Consider the following 19,363-nt stretch of genomic DNA (forward strand, 5'->3'; position numbering starts at 1 on the left):
ACGTTGGAAGAAGCTCCTTCAATTTATGTGACATGTAGCAAAAAAGTACCCCTGCCAATGCCTTGTGTTGGGGTTAGTGTTAGACCTAGTTCAGCCCAAAGATGAACTGGATGGCATCCTTGTAAGCTCTGATCACAAGGAGTTTCATTACTTGTCATCCTGAGAGAATTCCTAGATGGATGTGTGGAAGTAATGACACAGCCCTGCAGTCACAACAGTGTCTTCGTTGGTGTTTGAGTCTTGGTGAAATCAAATTTCTGAACTGCTGTGGATTGCGCTTACTGAAAAGTGCATTTTTAGTGATGCTTGAAGTTTATCCAATGCCCGAGCTCATCTGTAAAGCAAAACAAGGCAACAAGAGCCCACATTCCTAGTCCTCCAGTGTTCTAATACCCACATACATTTACGGACACCCTTTTCTTTCATTTACTTCAAATCACATTATAGTTTTTCTACATGTCAATTCAAAACTGACAGACATGAATCCCCCTAGAAGATGAATTTAATGGCATTTCAGCATTTCTATGCACTGATTTTGTCAAGAATTTCTTCTCTTTAAAGCATTTTCATCACATGAGGATCTAGTGTAATAGCAGTGATCAGGCTAAAAAAAAAAAATCAAGGAACAGTAAAAGAATGACAACAGGCCAGGGATGGTACTGATGATTTGAATACAGGATGATAATAACTTTAGTCTCTGTGGGCAGCTCTGTGTTCTAGAAACAGGAGAAAAAGATCTTGAGGGAATGGGATAATTAAAGATCACTGAATAGAAGATGAGAGCAAAACAATTGTTTTAGGCTTGGGTCTAATTTATCTGTATAATGTTGCTTTCTCTTCAATAGACATAACTATTTTTGACTTACACAAAACAGCCCTGGGTAGCCTAGCATTGCAACGAGTTCCTTCACCTTATTTTCATGACTTTAAGCAGACAACTGCAATTATTTTTAAGTTGAAGTATAGTTGATTTACAGTGTTCTGTTAGTTTCTGGTGTATAGCAAAGTGATTCAGTTATATATATATATATATATATATATATATATAATATATATATAAAATATACATATATAGAATATATATATAATATACATATATAGAATATATATATAGAATATATATATATAGAATATATATATACATATTCTTCTTCAGATTCTTTTCCATTATATGTTGTTACAAGATATTGAATGTAGTTCCCTGTGCTGTACAGTGGGTCCTTGCTGTTCATCTGTTTTATATGTAGTGATGTGTATCTGTTAATCCCAAACTCCTGATTTATCCCTCCCTCCCCCACCTTTCGCCTTTGATAACCAAAGTTTGTTTTCTATGTCTGTGAGTTTATTTCTGTTTTGTAAATAAGTTCATTTGTATCTTTTTTTAGATTCCATACATAAGTGATATTATATTTGTCTTTGTCTGACTTACTTCACTTAGTATGATAATCTCTAGGTCCATCCATGTTGCTGCAAATGGCATTATTTCATTCCTTTTTATGGCTGAGTGATGTTCCATTGTATATTTGTACAACATTATATATTCATCCGTTGATGGACATTTAGGTTGCTTTGCAATTTACTATCATATCAAAATAATTTAAGATCAGAGTTAAATTTAATTCCTGTGTGTGTGTGTGTGTGTGTGTGTGTGTGTGTGTGTGAGGGGCGGTGCTGGATGCTGTCTGTCTTGTCTTGTTAAGGAACAGCTAGTAGAATTTCCTGGGCAGAAGAACTATAGTAAGTTTACACTGTTTATTCATTAAACAAGAAAAATGATAAAGCATTTGATTGTATTTTCTCTGTTTGAGCCTCTTCACTGAACTATTCAGTTTTTACTAGGGAACTAGATTGCAGAGAATATATTTTGCAAGATGTTGTAACGCATACCACTGATAAATTTTAAAAATAAATAATTGTATGCTGATCTTATGTTAATCTTATTCACTGCATCAAATAGATAAGTAAGGCTTTGTAAGTAGCTCTTCTAAGAATGAGCTGCTCTTTAATCAGGTACAAAGTATGAATGAACATGTTTAATATTGATACCGTATTATGTAGATAGAATGACTTTTAGGAATCAAATGTCCTTTTTTCCCCCTAAGCTAGGTATCTAGGTTTTTTTTTTTTTACTGACACTAAACACTAATAACTAACTAAAGATCAAATTTAATATTTTTTTCTTCATTACAGTTATTTGAAATATCTGCTGCTTATTTCTTTCATTCATTTATTCCTCCACCAAACTTTGGGAAAGCCCTGTGCCAGGCATTGTGCATGGTCCCAAGGATGGAGAGAGAAAGATAACAGGGATATGTCTCTGACATAGACAAGAGCACATACAGCTGTGGTACCCAGCGGCTGATGAGCCCAGCTGGGAGGAGTCGGGGAAGAGCCTCTGGATTGATGGAGGGGCACTGAAAGAAGCGCTCTGTGGGATGCAAGACTGAGCATGGGGGTTGAACAGAGACTTGGTTGTATTCATGTCGGTAACCGGGGGAGAACTGTCTAGTGAGGGAAGCTACTACAGATAGCTACAAACGAGACACATGAGAAAAGATAATGGTGGTGAATATAAGAAAGGTATGAATTCCAGGTCCAAGGGGCAGGACCATGTGGTTCATTTGATGTGGGAAATATGATGAATCCAGGTTGCGGCCCATTGAGTTTCAGGTGCTCTATGGGTCATCAAGTACAAAGGACCAATAGGTGATTGATATATGGGCCTACAAATGAGGTCTGAGGTTCAACAGAGGGGAATGGGGTGATAGCTGAAGGTATGAGTGTGTTGGAGTCTGTAAGGCAGTGTGAACAGAATGAGGAATGGATGAAAACAGTCCTAGGAACCAACATCACTGAAGGGATAGAGGATGGATAATCAGATTCCAGGAAGATGCCCAGAAGAGACTGATGATATGACAGACATAAGGGAAGAAGAAATGTTAAGAAGAAATTAGAAGTGGTAAATACCACAGAGGAGTCAAGTTCAGAAAAGAATGGGAACATTTGGCAACAAGGTTTACTTAAAATGAAATGTTTCTTGGAAGTGGAGGCGAAGTTCTAAATAATTTTTCAAAAGTGACGTAGCAAAAAATGGTGTTTTAGAAGGCACCATTTCACAACTACAGCTCTGGAATTCGTTACTGCAAAGCACAAGGAAAGTAAGATTAAGCCAAAGACATGGTGACTTTAATGTCTCAGTTTGGGTCTAAAAAATGTGCTTTTTCCTTCTTCCTCTATATATGCCAAAATAAACCATCAAGCTAGGACTAATTTATTAACTGTTCAGTGTTAGCTTTTTTGACATTTGACTTGTATCAGCCATATTTGAAAAATATGAAAATATTGAAAGATTATTATAATAGGAAGATCAAATCTAACCTTGATTTGAGAAGAACTCCAGTTGCTAGAATGTGGAAGCAGATCTGTTACCATGGTTACCTATCTGTTCTTCTGGCTAGTTTCCTTTCAGGTAAAACACTTAGGGTGAGATAGCTTTGTACCCTAACAGCGCTGTTACCACAAGCAAATCATAACCCGGCTGCAAATCAGTTTTCCTGTCTCTGAAATCAAAAGTAGGTGTTCTTTAGAACTCTGCTTTTCAAACCGTAGACTTCGACACATTAACGGCGCTGAAATGGAAAGTAACAGAATACTCTCCACACAGTGTGGAAAGCCTCGTTTTGCCAAGCTCACTTTTCAGCTGTGTGTGTGTGAGGGACAGAGAGAGAGATGTTACTAGATCATAGTATAAAATGATTTTTCTTACTGTGGATTATGGTTAAAAAATATTTGAGAAACACTGCTTTCAACTAGATCCCCTTCCTATTCTAAAATTCTTTCATTTCAGTTGATCGTCAGACGGTTCTTTTGGTGGTGTAAATGTTTCCTAACAATACTGTGGAGTGGCAGGTATGAAAACTGTTAAGGAATGACAGCTAATAACAAAAGGGAAAAACATTAAAAGGTGAATAAGGCCAACATCTATGTTGTATTTGACCACAAGACTGAACAAGCCTTTAAAATTTATTAGTATTCCAACTCACAAGTCATTACTGTAATTTATGAAGAAAAGTTAGAGTAGGCTATATATTCACAAACAATGGAGTAATTCTTTTGATGGTGGTATAAATAAGCAACCATATCAAGGAGAAATAATCCTTTTTCAGAAGTAACAATACCATGGCATATCAATTCTAGAATTGCCCATTAAATAATTGCAGTGAGTCTCCTTCGCCTGGCCACATAAAAAGATTCATTGATGTGGTTATGAGACAAGTCAGTGTATTTTTATTGGCCTCAACTAGAGGGAGGACACACCTGAGTCAGGTGTTTTGTTTTAGAAACAGCTGTTTGAACTTCCCTTACTGGTTAATTCTGCTCTAGGCTGTATGTGTTTGAGCATTTGTTTTTTCCAGCACACTTATTGATACTTGGAATTCTTGGAAGTGAGCAATTTCCTATAAAACCAAGATTCAGTGAGAGTTTTTCTTTACTTATTTGTAAACAGTTTTTAATTCTTCTACAACCTATGAAATTTCATAGACTTTAGGTGGTATCAAGCAGGGAAGATTTAACAAGCCTTAATCATTGTACAGGAAATTTGAGGGAAGTGTTTTTATTTGTCCCTCCCTGCACAGCTCTTGGACACTCAGTTGGCCTATGTGTTTTTATTTCCTGTCTGCCCTCTTACAAACCCTGGGGTATTTGCTTTGCCCCTTTGCCAATCTAACCCCAGATTTTTGGCAATAATGTGTTTTCTCTCTCCTTTATGTTGCCAGTCAGCTGGCAGAGAAGGCCTAGGTGGGAGGGGAATTGAGACCAGCAGTACCATCCTGCCCTATTTTCCCCAAACCTCCTCTTGTCCATCTCTGGGACTCCTGTGAGATAAACCATGCTGGTGCTGGAGCTGAGGGTGTGCTGGTGGGGTGGGCGGAGCTAGTGGGATGGGTGGTGCAGGGATGGTGTTGACTCCGCCTCCCTGGCCACAGTTGATTGGCCCATGGCTGGCACCCAGTGAGTCTCTGGCACCCAGTGAGTCTCTGCCCCCTCCACCATCCCAGGCCCCTCCTTTCTCCCAGGTGTATAAACACATATGATTGTGACAAATGAAGAGATGGAGTTTTGTTTTTTTTTTATTCTATGGGAGAACAACATATTTGCCATCAAGCCACCTGATTTATTAGATGAGCAAACTGAGGCTCAGTGAGATAAAGACACCAAAGTAACTAAGAGAACAAGTATAGGGCTTGGCCTCTGGGTCTAGGGCTCTTCTTCCACCGTTTGTCGCTGCCTCCCAATGCCCATGAGAAGATGGGGCTTGGTGTTGATGGACTTTAGATACTTGGAGGGTAGGGAGTAAAACACAGGCAAGTCTTGAGCTTTGAAATGAAGACAATAGAGAAAATGTACGGGGTTTATATTGGACAGTATTAGAAAGCAAGAGTTATTTTCTCTGGGTTTTTCTCCACTCTAAGACTCAAAGACAGGTGACACACAAAGTACACCCCAGCTAGATGGGTGGGCGACATGAAGGCATAATTTCCCTAGTTACAGTTTCTCTAATTAAATGATCCACATAGATTCCAAAGGTTTGCTGTGATAATAAAAGAGTATATCAGAAACTTTGTTCTTTGGAAAAATTTAAAGGCCGTAAAGGTGAAAGTTGGTATTGCTATTAAAATGCCAATAAAAATTTGAAAAACTCACATATCCTTGAATACTTTCTCTACAGAATATTTTTCCTTTTTCACTAATTATGCAGGATATTCACCATGAACAGTGTTGCTTCCTGGGTTGGATGCATTACGAATATAGTAACACCATTAAAACCTTGCAAATATCTCTATATCCCCCATCTTCAGTACCAACAGATGTCATCAGGATGTGTGTTGTGTGGGACAAACTGTCTATCACTAGTGTCGAAGGCTTGAAGCGTTGGGTAGAAGCCACTGTGCTCCCCTGTGTGTGTTACTGGCTGTTTGATGACTGGATAGTGTCACATGAATGTCAAGATCAGCTTCCTGCACTGGCATGGTGCCAGCTGGCCAGAGTGGCCACCATCACTTCCGTTTTGAGTATACTCAAAATTGGCGGGCAATCTGAACAAATACAAAATAATGGTAGTTATCATCTGGAGTGAAATTGGTATTTTCTGTCCTTCTGAAATTAATCTATATTATATCTATTTTCTGATATTTGTGGCAGTGCTTTTAGACACTTCATGGATTGAGGTGGAACATAAAAAAAAAATGTCTTTCTGATTCACTGAATTTCTTGCTCCTGAAACAGACGTGTGAAGCTGTATTTCCTCTACTCTGTATGTCTAAGTAACCCTAGATTTTATATTTTTTGCAATATTATAAGCAGCAATTTTTTTCTTCATTATGCAAAGTACCAACAACCTTAGAGGTACTTTTTAAATAAAATAAGTCACTGAAGTTCAAATACAGAATAAGCCACGCACTCTAAAAGCAGCTGGAGTCCAAGCCTTTTGTCCTTTCCTGATGCTAACTCCCTCTCAGCGTGACACTGTATTTCTTGTACCCTGAAGTATGTATGTTCTTGACCTGTAAAATTCTTCTTTTAGGATCCACCTACTTCAGTTTCCCTTGGACTACGCATGGAAGAAATGATTTTCAACTTGGCAGACACACATCTATTTTTTAACGACTTAGAGGTAAGTTCTGATTATTTTATATACTCTTCATGTTGCATGTTTGGAAATAGGTGATTGGTCCTAAAATAACAATGGGATATTATTTTTTGAATATATAATTGGAATAAGGAGATAAAGTAATTATTGGTTATATGGTCATGCGTTTTGCCTTCATGGAATTTCTGTTTTGCTTTACTTTGGCTGCTGTATTTCAAAATTCGATTCCACATGATTATTGATAGGGATTAAAAGTTGATGTCAAGAATGTTTTATATTAAACTGTGTTGATTATCAGAAGCTACAGATTTCTCAGTTACATAATCACTGTTGAGATGGGTTACCTTTAGAATCCAACAGAATTTGTGATCCTTTCATATGCTGTCCATGTCAGACTCTTACCGTATTGGGTCAGATTCTTTTCTGTCTGGCTGGCCCAATTGGTCGTATAACATTTTAGTCAGGCCTCTGCTCTTCGGGTTGCCAGAATTCCTTATGTCAAACTGCTGATGATTGTATTTGTCCTTTATAACCTGGGGGGAAACTTTTGTAAGATGGTTAAATGTGTTACGGGCGATAACAAACATGCTGATCTTGATTAGAAGCTTTTTTTTTTTTTTAATTTATTTATTTTTGGCTGTGTTGGGTCTTCGTTGCTAGGCGCGGTCTTTCTCTAGTTGCGGCGAGCCGGGGGGCTACTCTCCGTTGCGGTGCGCGGGCTTATTGCGGTGGCTTCTCTTGTTGCGGAGCACGGGCTCTAGGCACGCGGGCTTCAGTAGTTGTGGCACGTGGGCTCAGTAGTTGTGGCTCACGGGCTCTAGAGCGCAGGCTCAGTAGTTGTGGCGCACGGGCTTAGTTGCTCCGCAGCATGTGGGATCTTCCCGGACCAGGGCTCGAACCCGTGTCCCCTGCATTGGCAGGCGGATTCTTAACCACTGCGCCACCAAGGAAGCCCCAGAAGCATTTTTAAGAATAAAGAATATTGGTTTTCATAGCTCCATTATGAGAAAATATGCCTGTAACTACATTTCACTCCCTTCATAATAGAGAGAGTTGTTTATTTAAATCCTGCTATTAAGCAAGCTTGTGGTAGGGCTGCCAACAGGCATTAATCATCAAGTTGTTGTTTTCCTAGATTTTATAAATGTATGTTATTTCAGACAGGAGAAGAATCTGAAAGATTCAAATAGAACTTTTACTGATCAAAGTTAATTGGCAGCAATTGGCCTTTAAATATTTCCTTATGTTTCCCCTTTTCAAAATCAAGCAAAATGCACCTTATTTCATAGATGAGCCAAAATCATTTGAAAAATGCCAGTGTGTGACAGAACTTAAATGCGGTTTGTTCAACATCTGTCCTGTATTTTGATTTCTTTTCATCTGCAATGAAACTACTCACAGACGAATTGGCAACTTCCAGTGCAATGAAATTATTTAAATGTGCTTCATTTTTCCCCCATTCCTTAGTGAAATATTTATTTTTACACTTAGGGTGAAATACAGAATTTTATTTTATTTTTTTTTTTGCATTTTAAAGTGTTTGCTTTCCTTAAGGAAATTACATGTAAGGCATTACTATTTTTTAAGGTGGAAATATTCCAAGTGAGTGACAAGTTCAGAATTGCCTTTCTAAATGCTTAATAATCATACTTATTTTTCAAAAGCTGTTTCTGCCTTATGATTGTGATTCCCTTCATAAGAGAACAGCACCAAAAAATTCCGTATTTTACTAATATGTTAGAATTCCTTTCCTAAGTTTCGGTTGTTTCCAACGATACAGACTAGGCTGATATTTTCTATTGGGTTCAAACCTGTTACTCTTACTGATGTTAATAGGTGTTAATAGCATCCATCAAGAAGAAATTAGCCGTAATTTTCTATTGTTTTTAAACTCTACCCTCTTAAAAATGACAAAGCTTGACTGTACAGTGCCAAAACTATGTGGTAAAAAGTGAGAAGTTAGGCAAAGTAGTTAACTTGGCATAATATAGACAGAAAAGCTTCCTAACTCAGTTTGGATATAATATAGCCAGATTTTTATTTGTTTACTAACATTATTCACACTGAACTATATAGAGAAGGTCTGAAGTAAAAGTAAATATTAAAAGTTCTAGTTTAGGTTTGTAGTGGATGTAGTTTTTTCATAAGCCCAAATTAAAAAAGAAGAACTAGGGATCCACACAGATATTGAAATATCAGATTTTCCTCTTGGCATGAGGACTCTTTCTTATAAGTAAAGTAGAAAAGAGAATGAAGGAATAATTCAACCGAATGTAAAAATCAATAGTGAAAAATTATTTAAGCTTGTAACCTTCCCAAAATTGATTTTATTTTACTTGCGAATAATATAAAGCAAAAGTATAAATGAAAGATTCACTTAGCCTCTGGCTTCGGAAATTATTTACCTTCTTTTGATTTGTGCAATATTTAAAAAATACATTGGTTTTTATACTTATTTCAATCCTTCATTTTATATTTTTGTAATTCAACAAACTGAGACTGGTCATTGCAAATATTAGTTTCTTTCAAAATAGAGTAAAATTATTTCCTGGCAAAAATAAATGTATTAGCTTAATACCCTTTAGAAAACCAAAATTGTCTCATCAGGCAAAAATGATGTGGTAATGCTTGATTTCACATGCCAATTAGCAATGTACTGTGGTAAAGGACATGAATATTTTAATATATTTTAATTACATGTTTTTAGCTTTTGAAGATCTAGAGTACAGGTAATTTCAAGGAGATTAACAATCTACTGGTTAGCTTGAAGTGTGATTTCTGAACTCGAATTGTTGACTTAAGCCTCGTTTTCTTTTAAAATCTTAACTTTTTGCCAGCCGCTCTGTCTAATTTGGTTAGTTCAAGCTGTGACTTAAAAGAGATTCTCAATAATGAAATACACTCCGTGAGGAGATTCCAGTAACAGTTCTTGTGTTATCAAAGTATTTGCTTAAGATGGTTATTAGGATATTATTTAGGAAATTTTCGATATGATTTTCAAGTAATTTAGAAGTATCGTCCCTGTATTTTAAGACATAAAAAAGTTAACCATTTTAGTTTTAAAAGTCTTATTTGTCATCTCAGTTAGTGAGAGTTTTTAATAAAAGCAATCACAATTTAATTCTGTTGACACTTCAGGAAAAAATAAATAAAATGGAGAAAGCTGGTTTTTCGAACCATTAAAAATGTCTGACATGTGAAGGACCATGAGTGACAGGGAGACACAATTATCAGAGGAAATAATATTTCCCCCCCACCCAGAGAAGCGTTTAGACTTGAGTTCCACGCACTCCTGGCTTTCCTATTTCCAAGTCTGACTAACACCCTGCGTATCATTTTACCAAAAGGTCTCCGTGTGCAATCCGACGATGCTTATTATGGAAGTCATTTTTTATGAATGACAGTATGCAATTGGAGGGTTTTTTCCAGCTTCTTTAGTAAAGTCTGTCTCTTTCTGACTGAATGGAGAAAGAGCTCTTTCTGTTGGATTTTTACTGAAAGGTGATCGACCTTCTGAATACGATAACATTTCAGTTTAACTTGCCTTTTGTCGATTCTCCTGCTGGATTTTTCCACAATTAAAGGATGATATTTCATCAAGATTAATATGAGTCTAAAGGAAAATAAGGCACAGCTGATGTCGAATGTTCTCTTTCTATCTGGTGTTAGGTAATATCATCTCACTGGCGTTATGGTTGCCATCCTAACTGATGTTATCAACATGGTAGCCTCCAAGAGTCTCTGCTCTCAGGCCACAGGGGTCAGGGTTGGGAAGTAGCAGGGACCTGCCTCTCGTCTTCTGGGTTGTACACACCACGTTCGCCTAGTCAAGTGTGAAACTGTGCTATAACTTTCTCCTTCACGCTCCTAGTATGTTGGTTAGTTGGGACAGACCAGAGGATTCTTTGGTGTCAAGTTTTACAGTGTGAAAACCCCAGACCTTTCTTGGGCCTTTGACATGTAGACTCCTGTCCCAGGTTTGATTTTCAATCACCTACTCTTGTAGCTCCTTGTTTTCACATTTTCTATTTAGAAAAGGCCTGGTACCAAAGGTTCTGGTCTCAGTAGAGCTGGGTTTGATGAGTCAAAGGCCAAGGAAAGGCACCATGGACAGTCTCCAAGTAATGCCATAATTTAAAGCAAGTAGGCTATAATGAGTTTTCTTATAAAGCAAAGAAATTAGTTTGCCCCTTGGTTTCATTCAGTCTTTAAATTTGCAATAATATGTTATGAGTCTAAAACTTAGGTTATCGTCTGTTAATTATTTTAATATATCTTGTTTATAAATTGATTTTCAGCTAGGAAAAAAATTCTTCCTTCAAAATATCAGTCATGCCAATGCTAAGTAGCTTTGATCTCAAGCGAAGCGTTCTGTAGTGACCTAACGCTTGTGCTTCCAAAAGTGGAAAAGTTGTAAGCTAATCGAGAAGTTGACTTTTTGAGTGGAAAAGTATAATTCACCTACAAAGTGCTTTGTTGCTAAACAAGAATGAACTCTGATGCCCAGGGTCCAGCTTCTTTGTAGACGCAGGATGCTCTGGTTCCATAGGTGCTTGTAAAGAAGACACTTCCGGAAGAGCTTGAGCTGTTTTCTTCTTTCAGTGCATGTCACAGCCAAGAAACAACTCTATGAAAGTGTGTGGGCCTATCAGTAATTGCATTCTAAACATAAATGTACGCCTAGGCATGTGTATATGCCACTTGTCATTTTCAGCTCTGGACACAGGCTTTTGTATATGTATTTAATTTTCTTCTGATAAATTTAGCAAACATAAAGGATTCCATTTTTTAAAAAATCCTAGTAACATCCTTCATAACACCTAGAATATTGCCCTATACATGTTGACCATTAATGAGTATTTGTTAGATTAAATTCTTATCTGTTGCCTCAGATAGAAGATCGATTTCTGTGTCCTTTCCCATGGAAGACAATGGACTTGACCTTGCCTTTCTGTTTTAAGATGGGTTGCTTGACCTCATCTATTTTCTTAGTTAATAAGAGTAACACCAAAGCCCTCAGTTTAGGAGGCAAAATAAGTTTGCAAGCAGCAAATGATTATTAGACAAAATACATATTGTAACTTGTGATCAAAATGAAGCAATACCCGTATTTTATCCATTATTGTTACTCATGAATAAGTATGTATTCTTCCTATCTCATCATTTCTCACAAGATTCTATCATCTTTATTTTATCTGAAGCAAAAAAATAGAAACATAAACCTATATTCCAAGACTTCCTTGATTCGGATGTTTACCAGAAAGTTAGGAGTCAAAATATGTGGCTGTTTAACATAATAAAAGATATTTTCCTTTTACCAACAGCCAACGTTGTACTTAGCAATAAAATAATAAAGGCAAATTGTCATAAAGATGGAAACAAAATAAGAATGTCCTCTGTCACTACTATTAGTCTGCATTGTTCTAGGAGTTTGGAGCAGCGCAGTAAGATATGAAAGAAATAAAATGAAAGATTAAAATTATTGTTTTTTTTGCATAATATTTGATATACATAGAAAACTGAAGAGAATCTCCAGGAATTGTTTTAGAATTTATAGTGGGCTTCAGAAAAGTAAAAGACTACAGAATTAAATTAAAAAATCAATAGCCTTCTTCTAGCCACCCATGTAGAAAATTTAATTAAATTATAATTTTTAAGTAACTGCAGTAACTATAACACACAAAAAAAGATTAAAAGGAAAGATAAGGAGTAACCTATATAAGAAGTGTTTATAGGAAATATATGAATAAAACTTTGACGTCCTACTGAAGGATCTAAAGGAAGATTTGAATAAATGAGATTTCCTCCATTCCTTTTCTTTTCTGTAATATGACAAAATTGTTATAAGGTCCATTTGAAGGATAAATAGGCAAAAATACCTAGAAGTTTTGGACAGAAAGCAGTAATAGTGAGCACCCAACTCCACCAAATATTAAATGTTTTATAATTCGACAATAATATGAAGATTTATGTTGGCACGGCTTTGACATTGAACTATAGGGAGAAGAGAGAGCTCAGACACAGACCCAACTTGTAGAAAAATTTTGTATGTGTTAAATGAAACCAGACAAATTAACCAGTGAAGGAATGGATTATTCAGTTTATATACAGAAATAGGTAAATTACAGCGTTAAAATGTGAAAGAATAAAACTCAAGGAGAAAATATAGGTAGATCAAAAGGAGATCTCACGTTGCTTACAGGAAATAAACTTTTGGGTAGCCATTTGGCGGTAAGCAGAGCCTAAAAAAGATTGATACCATTTGTGCTAATTGTACATCTAGGAATTTTTACTTGTCAAAGACAAAGGCCACTATTTATAAATATTTCCAAATTATGGAATTCTGATCATGTTTCATTTCTTGTCCCAGGAGCTGGTTACATGACTGTGTTCCATTTGTGAAAATTCATTGAGCTATAATATATACTTTCTTCAACAAAAAGTTATTTTTTAAAAAGTAACATTTTGAGGACTATACACACAGACATAGTTTGCTCTCGATTCTGTTAAAAAATTATATACCCTATGTAAAATATAGGCACTACTGTTTCTCTAGCACAGTGCCTGGCCCATAGAAGGCACCCAGTAAGTACGTGTTAATTAATAAATGGAGGAACAAAAAACAGATGGAAAGAGGTACTCTAGAATTTTAATGTTATTTCTATCTGAGATCCCAGGTTTTATTTTCTTATTTGTACTTGTCTGTGTATTCCAAATTCTTTATAACATATATACTAATTTCTTTTGTAGTCAGGGAAGAAAACAAACACTGTTTTTGAAAGCCATAGATAATATTAAAAGAGAAAGCTATTTCTAACCAATAAAATAATCAATATTATTGCAACTCATTAAGAAAAACCTAAAGAAATTAACAAAGGACATGAACAGATAATTCACAAGAGAAAAGCATTCAAATTTTCAACACATAGAAAAGAAAATGTTGGATTTCACCTCTAGTAATCAGAAATGTTAGAGAGTAAGTGTTCAGCCTCTTGCCCATCGAATTGGCAAAGCTTTAAAATCAGTAATATGGTCTACAGTGCAGTAGGAGGAACACTTGTGTACATTACTGATAAGGATAGAAATTGGTACAAGTTTTGAGAAAAGTAGCTTGATAATATGTATTCAGAACCTTAATGTATGGATCCTTTTACTCAGTGACTTCACTTTTAACTTCTAAGAAAACAGGTATAGGCAGAGAATTGATACAATATGAATGAACATTTATTGAACACTTGTCCTAAGTGCTTTACATACGTTATTCCACTTAATACCCTGATATTTCTATGATAAGAGCACTGTTATTATCTCCATTTTATAGACTAGCCAAGAGAAGCTTAGAGTTGTTAAAACAAAACTTGTCTAAGGCCACACAGCTGAGTGGCTTAGACAAGTGACTCAGGTCCAGTGCTTTCTAGAAGTCCACTCAACCCCATGCTATATCTCCCACATGGTGTTGTTTACCACTACAATATAGAACTATTTTAAATATCCTAAAATAGATGAATAGTGATAAATGATACATCCTCATTGAAAATTGTTTTCAGACTGCTTATTAAATATAGGGAAAATATTCATGGTCCATTTCAAGTTTTAAAAATAGACTGTTCAGTACAGTGTAGGCTTAATGTTAAAATTTATGGCGTATTATCTGAAAAGGCTACATACTGTGAGACCAACTATTTGACATTCTGGGAAAGGCACAACTGTGGGTCAGCTGGCTGCCAGGGGTTGGGGATGAGAGGGATGAATTAGTTGGAGCACCGAAGATTTTTAGGGCAGTGGAACCATTCTATGTGATACTACAATGGTGGCTACATGTCATGAGACATTTGCGCAAACCCATAGAATGTACTCCATCAAGAGTGAACCCTAACGTCAACTATAGACTTTGGGTGGTGATGGTGTGTCAATATACGTTTATTGGTTGTAAGAAATGTACCGCTCTAGTGTGAGATGTCAATACGAGGGGAGGTTATGCATGTGTAGGAGCAGGGGGTAGATGAATAATCTCTGTATTTTCTGGTCAGTTTTGCTATAAACCTAATACTTCTCTAAAAAATAAGGTTTATTAATTTTTTTAAAAAGTGTGGCGTATTAAGAAAACTGGAGGAAAATACAGTTTTAAAAGCTACCATTATGTAACTTTAAAAATAAGCAGTCTACAGAATAAATTGTACTGTATAATTCTGATTTTAGCATCTATGACATATTAAAAATAACTGGAGGTGAGTACACTATAATGTTGCTAGTCTGGATGATGGGGTTATAAATGCTGTGTCTCTGTTGTGCTTCAAAACTGAGATGCTTATAGCATTGCGTAAACTCTTTATACCTTCTGCCCTTCATTCAATAGTCAATATATATTTATTAACTTTCGCTTTTCTTTCTTTTTTTTTTTGCGGTACGCGGGCCTCTCCCGTTGCGGAGCACGGGCTCCGGACGCGCAGGCTCAGCGGCCATGGCTCATGGGCCCAGCTGCTCCGCGACATGTGGGATCTTCCCAGACCGGGGCATGAACCCGTGTCCCCTGCATTGGCAGGTGGACTCTCAACCGCTGCGCCACCAGGGAAGCCCTATATTTATTAACTATTAAGTGCCAGGCACAATTCTGGATGCTGAGGATGCAGCGATAATTGAGTGAAGGTTACCCTCTTCGTGGAGGGGAACTAGGAAACAAAGCACTATGTAAATAAAATAATTTCAGGTAGAGATAAGTGCTAGGAAGAAAATCAGAGTGTAATTTAAGGGATAAGGGCTCTTTAGCTGAGAGTGGGACATCTTTAGCTGAAATATTCAGGAACAGGTGTCTCTGAAAAGAGGACATTTGTGAAGAAACCAGGAAGTTGGGAGGAAGCAGCTGGAACAGCAGGAAGTCATTCTGGAAGGGGAATGGCCTGTGCAAAGGCCCTGAGGTAGGAATGCAATTTGCTCCTTCAAGAAATAAACGAGAGCTTCATTTGGTTGGGGCAGAGCGAATGGGGGAAAAGTGACAGGGTCCAGATCATGAAGGGCCTTGTAGACTGTGGTAAAGAAGTTGGAAATTTTTCTAATTGCAATGGGAAGCCATTGGAGAGTTTTACGCATGAATATGATAGACTAGTGTTTACTATAGACTGGTTATCATATGAGGAACTGGACTCAATGAGACCAGTTAGGAGACGGTTGCTTTGGGCTGAGGATGTAGCAGTTCCGGACGTGGTGTGAAGTTGCAGGATTTACAGTATAATTTGGTGGAAGCACCGGCAGAATCTGCTAATGGGTCAGATGTGGGAGGAGAAGGAAAGCAGAATCCAGGATGGCCACTAGGTTTTGACCTGAGCAACTGGATGGGTGGTCACGTTATCTGAGATGACAGAGAGCGCTTTGGGGTGGCGAGGTTGGGAGAAGAGTTGTCCTCAAATATTTTGCATGGAGCATATTAAGTTTGAGATACCTATTCAACATTCAGGTCAAGAGATTATGTACATTTAGGTTTGGAACTCAGAGGAGAGAGGCAAATGTGAAGATATAGTTTTGGGAATCATAGAGGCATGAGACAAAACATCTCATAGGGGAAAGAGGAAATTGAGAAGAGGGCATAAGATTGGGCATCAAACACTTAGAAACAGGACCAAGAAAGAAGAACTTGCAAGAGAGAGTGGTAAGGAGTAGACAGTGAAGTAGGTGGGAAAGTACAAGGCATCACAGAAATCTAGGGAATAGTGTTTCAGGAATGAGGGGGTTGCACTACTGTGTTGAGTGGCTGTTGGATTTGCCAAGAATGTTGGCGGGTAATGACCCTGGTAAGGGCCGTTTCAGTGAAGCGGAAGACGTAAGCCCAATGGGAGTGGGTTGAAAAGAGGATGAGGGTTGACACCGTGAAAACAGGAAAGATTGATTGAGAGTTTCCACAATGACAAAATGCAAAGAGATGGGTAGGATGTGGAGAGGGTCATAGGATCAAGGTGTGTGGGGGGGGGAGGGGTGGTGGGTTAGTGTTAAAATAGAAGATATTTAGACATGTTTGGGGGTCGGGGGAATGATCCAGTAGAGATGATACAAGGTGTGGCAAAGGGAGGGAGCAGCGGAAGGAGTGAAGTCCTTGGGTTGCAGGAGAGGATGGGATTCAGGACACCAGGTACAGGGTTGGGCTTCAGTAAGAAGGCAGGCAGACTCTGCAGGTGTACAGATGCAGGCAGGCAGCTGGTTCCATAGTGGGAGAGGAGGCTGTTCTCACTGTAAAGATACCTCCCGTAATATCTTATGATTTTCTGTCTACCTCTTTCTACACCTGCACCCCACCCCCAGGCAGTCCCTTGAGAGCAGGGACCGTGACTCGTCCGCTTGACGCCTAAGCACTAACACCAGATTTGGTTACACAGAGGGCTCTCCTATGTCTTTTTAATTTTTTCCAAATTTTTGAAAGTAATAGTCTACAATGAACCCTACTCTTTTTACAATTTGCAAACATTAACTTTCTAAAAGTAAGTGACTGATCACAAATCCTAAAAATAACTGAAATTGTCCAAGAAGTTAAACTTTGATATTATCCTTTTTTGTTTGTTTGTTTGGTTTTTTTTGCGGTACGCGGGCCTCTCACTGTTGTGGCCTCTCCCGTCGCGCAGCACAGGCTCCGGACGTGCAGGCTCAGCGGCCATGGCTCACGGGCCCAGCCGCTCCGCGGCATGTGGGATCTTCCCGGACCGGGGCACGAACCCGTGTCCCCTGCATCGGCAGGCGGACTCTCAACCACTGCGCCACCAGGGAAGCCCCGATATTATCCTTTTTTAAGTCATATTTTGAAAGTCTTTATTGGCAAAACACCATGGACGTGCAAGAGGTACGATATAAAATGATATTCAGTGTAGATCCAGTTTAAGGTTTTTCTAAAAAGGCGCGTACATCCAAAAGAAGATAAAACGATTTTCCACATTAAAAATGTTACAAAAAATAAATAATTTCTACAGTAAAAAAGGGATTTACCTCTGGATAGTGGGATAACGCTACCATGAGCTAAACGATAAGTTCTCTTTATATTTTTTCTTTTCTATAGTTAACATTTCTTATAATAAGAAAGTTGTTGAATAATCATGACTCAACTATTCCAACTTGACTCAAAGCCCTATATTTATGTGGTGTGTTATCTTACAATTCTAGGGGTACTGGAGGTTAAACTCACAAGTTCATTCATTCTTGAGGGACCCCTCTGTGCCTCAATTTCTCATCTGTAAAGTTGGATGGTGATAGTACCCACCTCCTAGGGTCAGTGTGAAGACTCAAGACGCGAATACCTGTTAAGTGCATAGAACTAGCTCTAGCCCACAGGAGGCACTAAGGAAGTCCAATCTGCTATTACTCTTTATCGAGTATCTTCGATGCAAAACACTGGAGAGTAGGGCCATGGAGCAAGAAGAGGGGGTGACTTAGGGAGTGGTTAGGAAATGAAGCACGTGAAATAATAAGTGGTTTGCCGCCAAAATTCCCGTGCAGAATTCCAACAGAAATCACACGAGAAAAACAACAGAAGTTCTGCCGGTGTTCAGTTTGCAAATGCAGATGGTTCCAGGCACATCACAGTGTACTGTACTCCTTTTGTTCTTTCCTCATTCACATGCTCCTTCCATCCCCAGTTCCAAGAGGGGAGGTTTCCTTTGGGCAGTTAAATAGCTACTGTATCTGGCTTCCCTCACCCTGTGCTGTCCCTTCGTGGAAAACGAGGATGCTGGCTTCATGGCCATGGATTGTGCTGGTAAGTTGTCCTTTCCTTGTCTTCTTCCTGCTTCTTGTTTGAAGGGTGGCTCCTGGATCTTGCCGGTGGTGTCTACAGCGTGGAGCAGAGCCTTGCTGTGTACAAACCGATATAGGAGGGAGAAGGGCAGCAGGCTTTAGGGAAACTCTTCTCACATCAGTACAGAGCATTGACTTTGACTCTCCGTCAGCACTGGGAACTCAGTCTTCTTATCTCCAGTGTACGTGTGTGGACAGTTGAAGTGAAGCGATTTTTGCCCAAAGCCACTTGGTTAGGTGATGGTAAAGCTAAGGTGGGAACAGGGGTTTCTGATCCCAAATATCATTGCACAAACCTCTCTAGCCATGTCCCATGACCTGGCTATTTCTCTGCAACAACATAAAGGAAGTAGTGGCATGTTGGTGCTGTCACATACTGTTGTCATACAGCAGATCCCAATAACGAACGTGTTTTCTCTAATGGATTATTTGTTAGCTTTGTTTCTCACTACGTCTTACTCTACTGTTAGTGGTCACCAAGCAAGCTAAAATCTGTCTTGGAAAGGTTTGGAGGTAGATGGGTAGGTAGATAGGTTGTCAGACAGATAATGGACAGACAGACATGTGCTTGTAAATTCCTATTGTTGAGTAGACAAAAATATTTTAGCTGCCTGTATCTACACTGCACAGAAAAAGAGCTACAGTGCTATAAACTTACTCATGCTTACTCCATTCTGGACACTATGCTAGGCATTGAGGAGAAGAGATGAAATATATTCACTGCCCTCAAAGAGCCACGATGGGGGGTGAAGATAGAAAAGCAAGAAAACAGTTAGAGGGCTTCCCTGGTGGCGCAGTGGTTGAGCATCCGCCTGCCGATGCAGGGCACACGGGTTCGTGCCCCGGTCCGGGAAGATCCCTATGCCTCGGAGCGGCTGGGCCCGTGAGCCATGGCCGCTGGGCCTGCATGTCTGGAGCCTGTGCTCCGCAACGGAAGGGGCT

General features: G+C 38.5%; 1 protein-coding gene across 7 annotated transcripts in view; it reads left to right on the forward strand.

The window, feature by feature from the left end:
- The window catches only part of EYA1 (EYA transcriptional coactivator and phosphatase 1), a 317,430-nt gene that overhangs the window by 261,150 nt on the left and 36,917 nt on the right, over positions 1 to 19,363 (forward strand). For all 7 annotated transcript variants that reach the window (XM_067712078.1, XM_067712075.1, XM_067712076.1 and 4 more), the window contains one exon: positions 6,587 to 6,676. In XM_067712078.1, coding sequence (XP_067568179.1) covers positions 6,587 to 6,676 — 90 coding nt within the window. The remainder of the gene's footprint in view (positions 1 to 6,586; positions 6,677 to 19,363) is intronic.

The sequence above is a fragment of the Pseudorca crassidens genome, chromosome 17 (assembly GCF_039906515.1).
Source record: "Pseudorca crassidens isolate mPseCra1 chromosome 17, mPseCra1.hap1, whole genome shotgun sequence".
Classification (NCBI taxonomy): Eukaryota; Metazoa; Chordata; class Mammalia; order Artiodactyla; family Delphinidae; genus Pseudorca; species Pseudorca crassidens.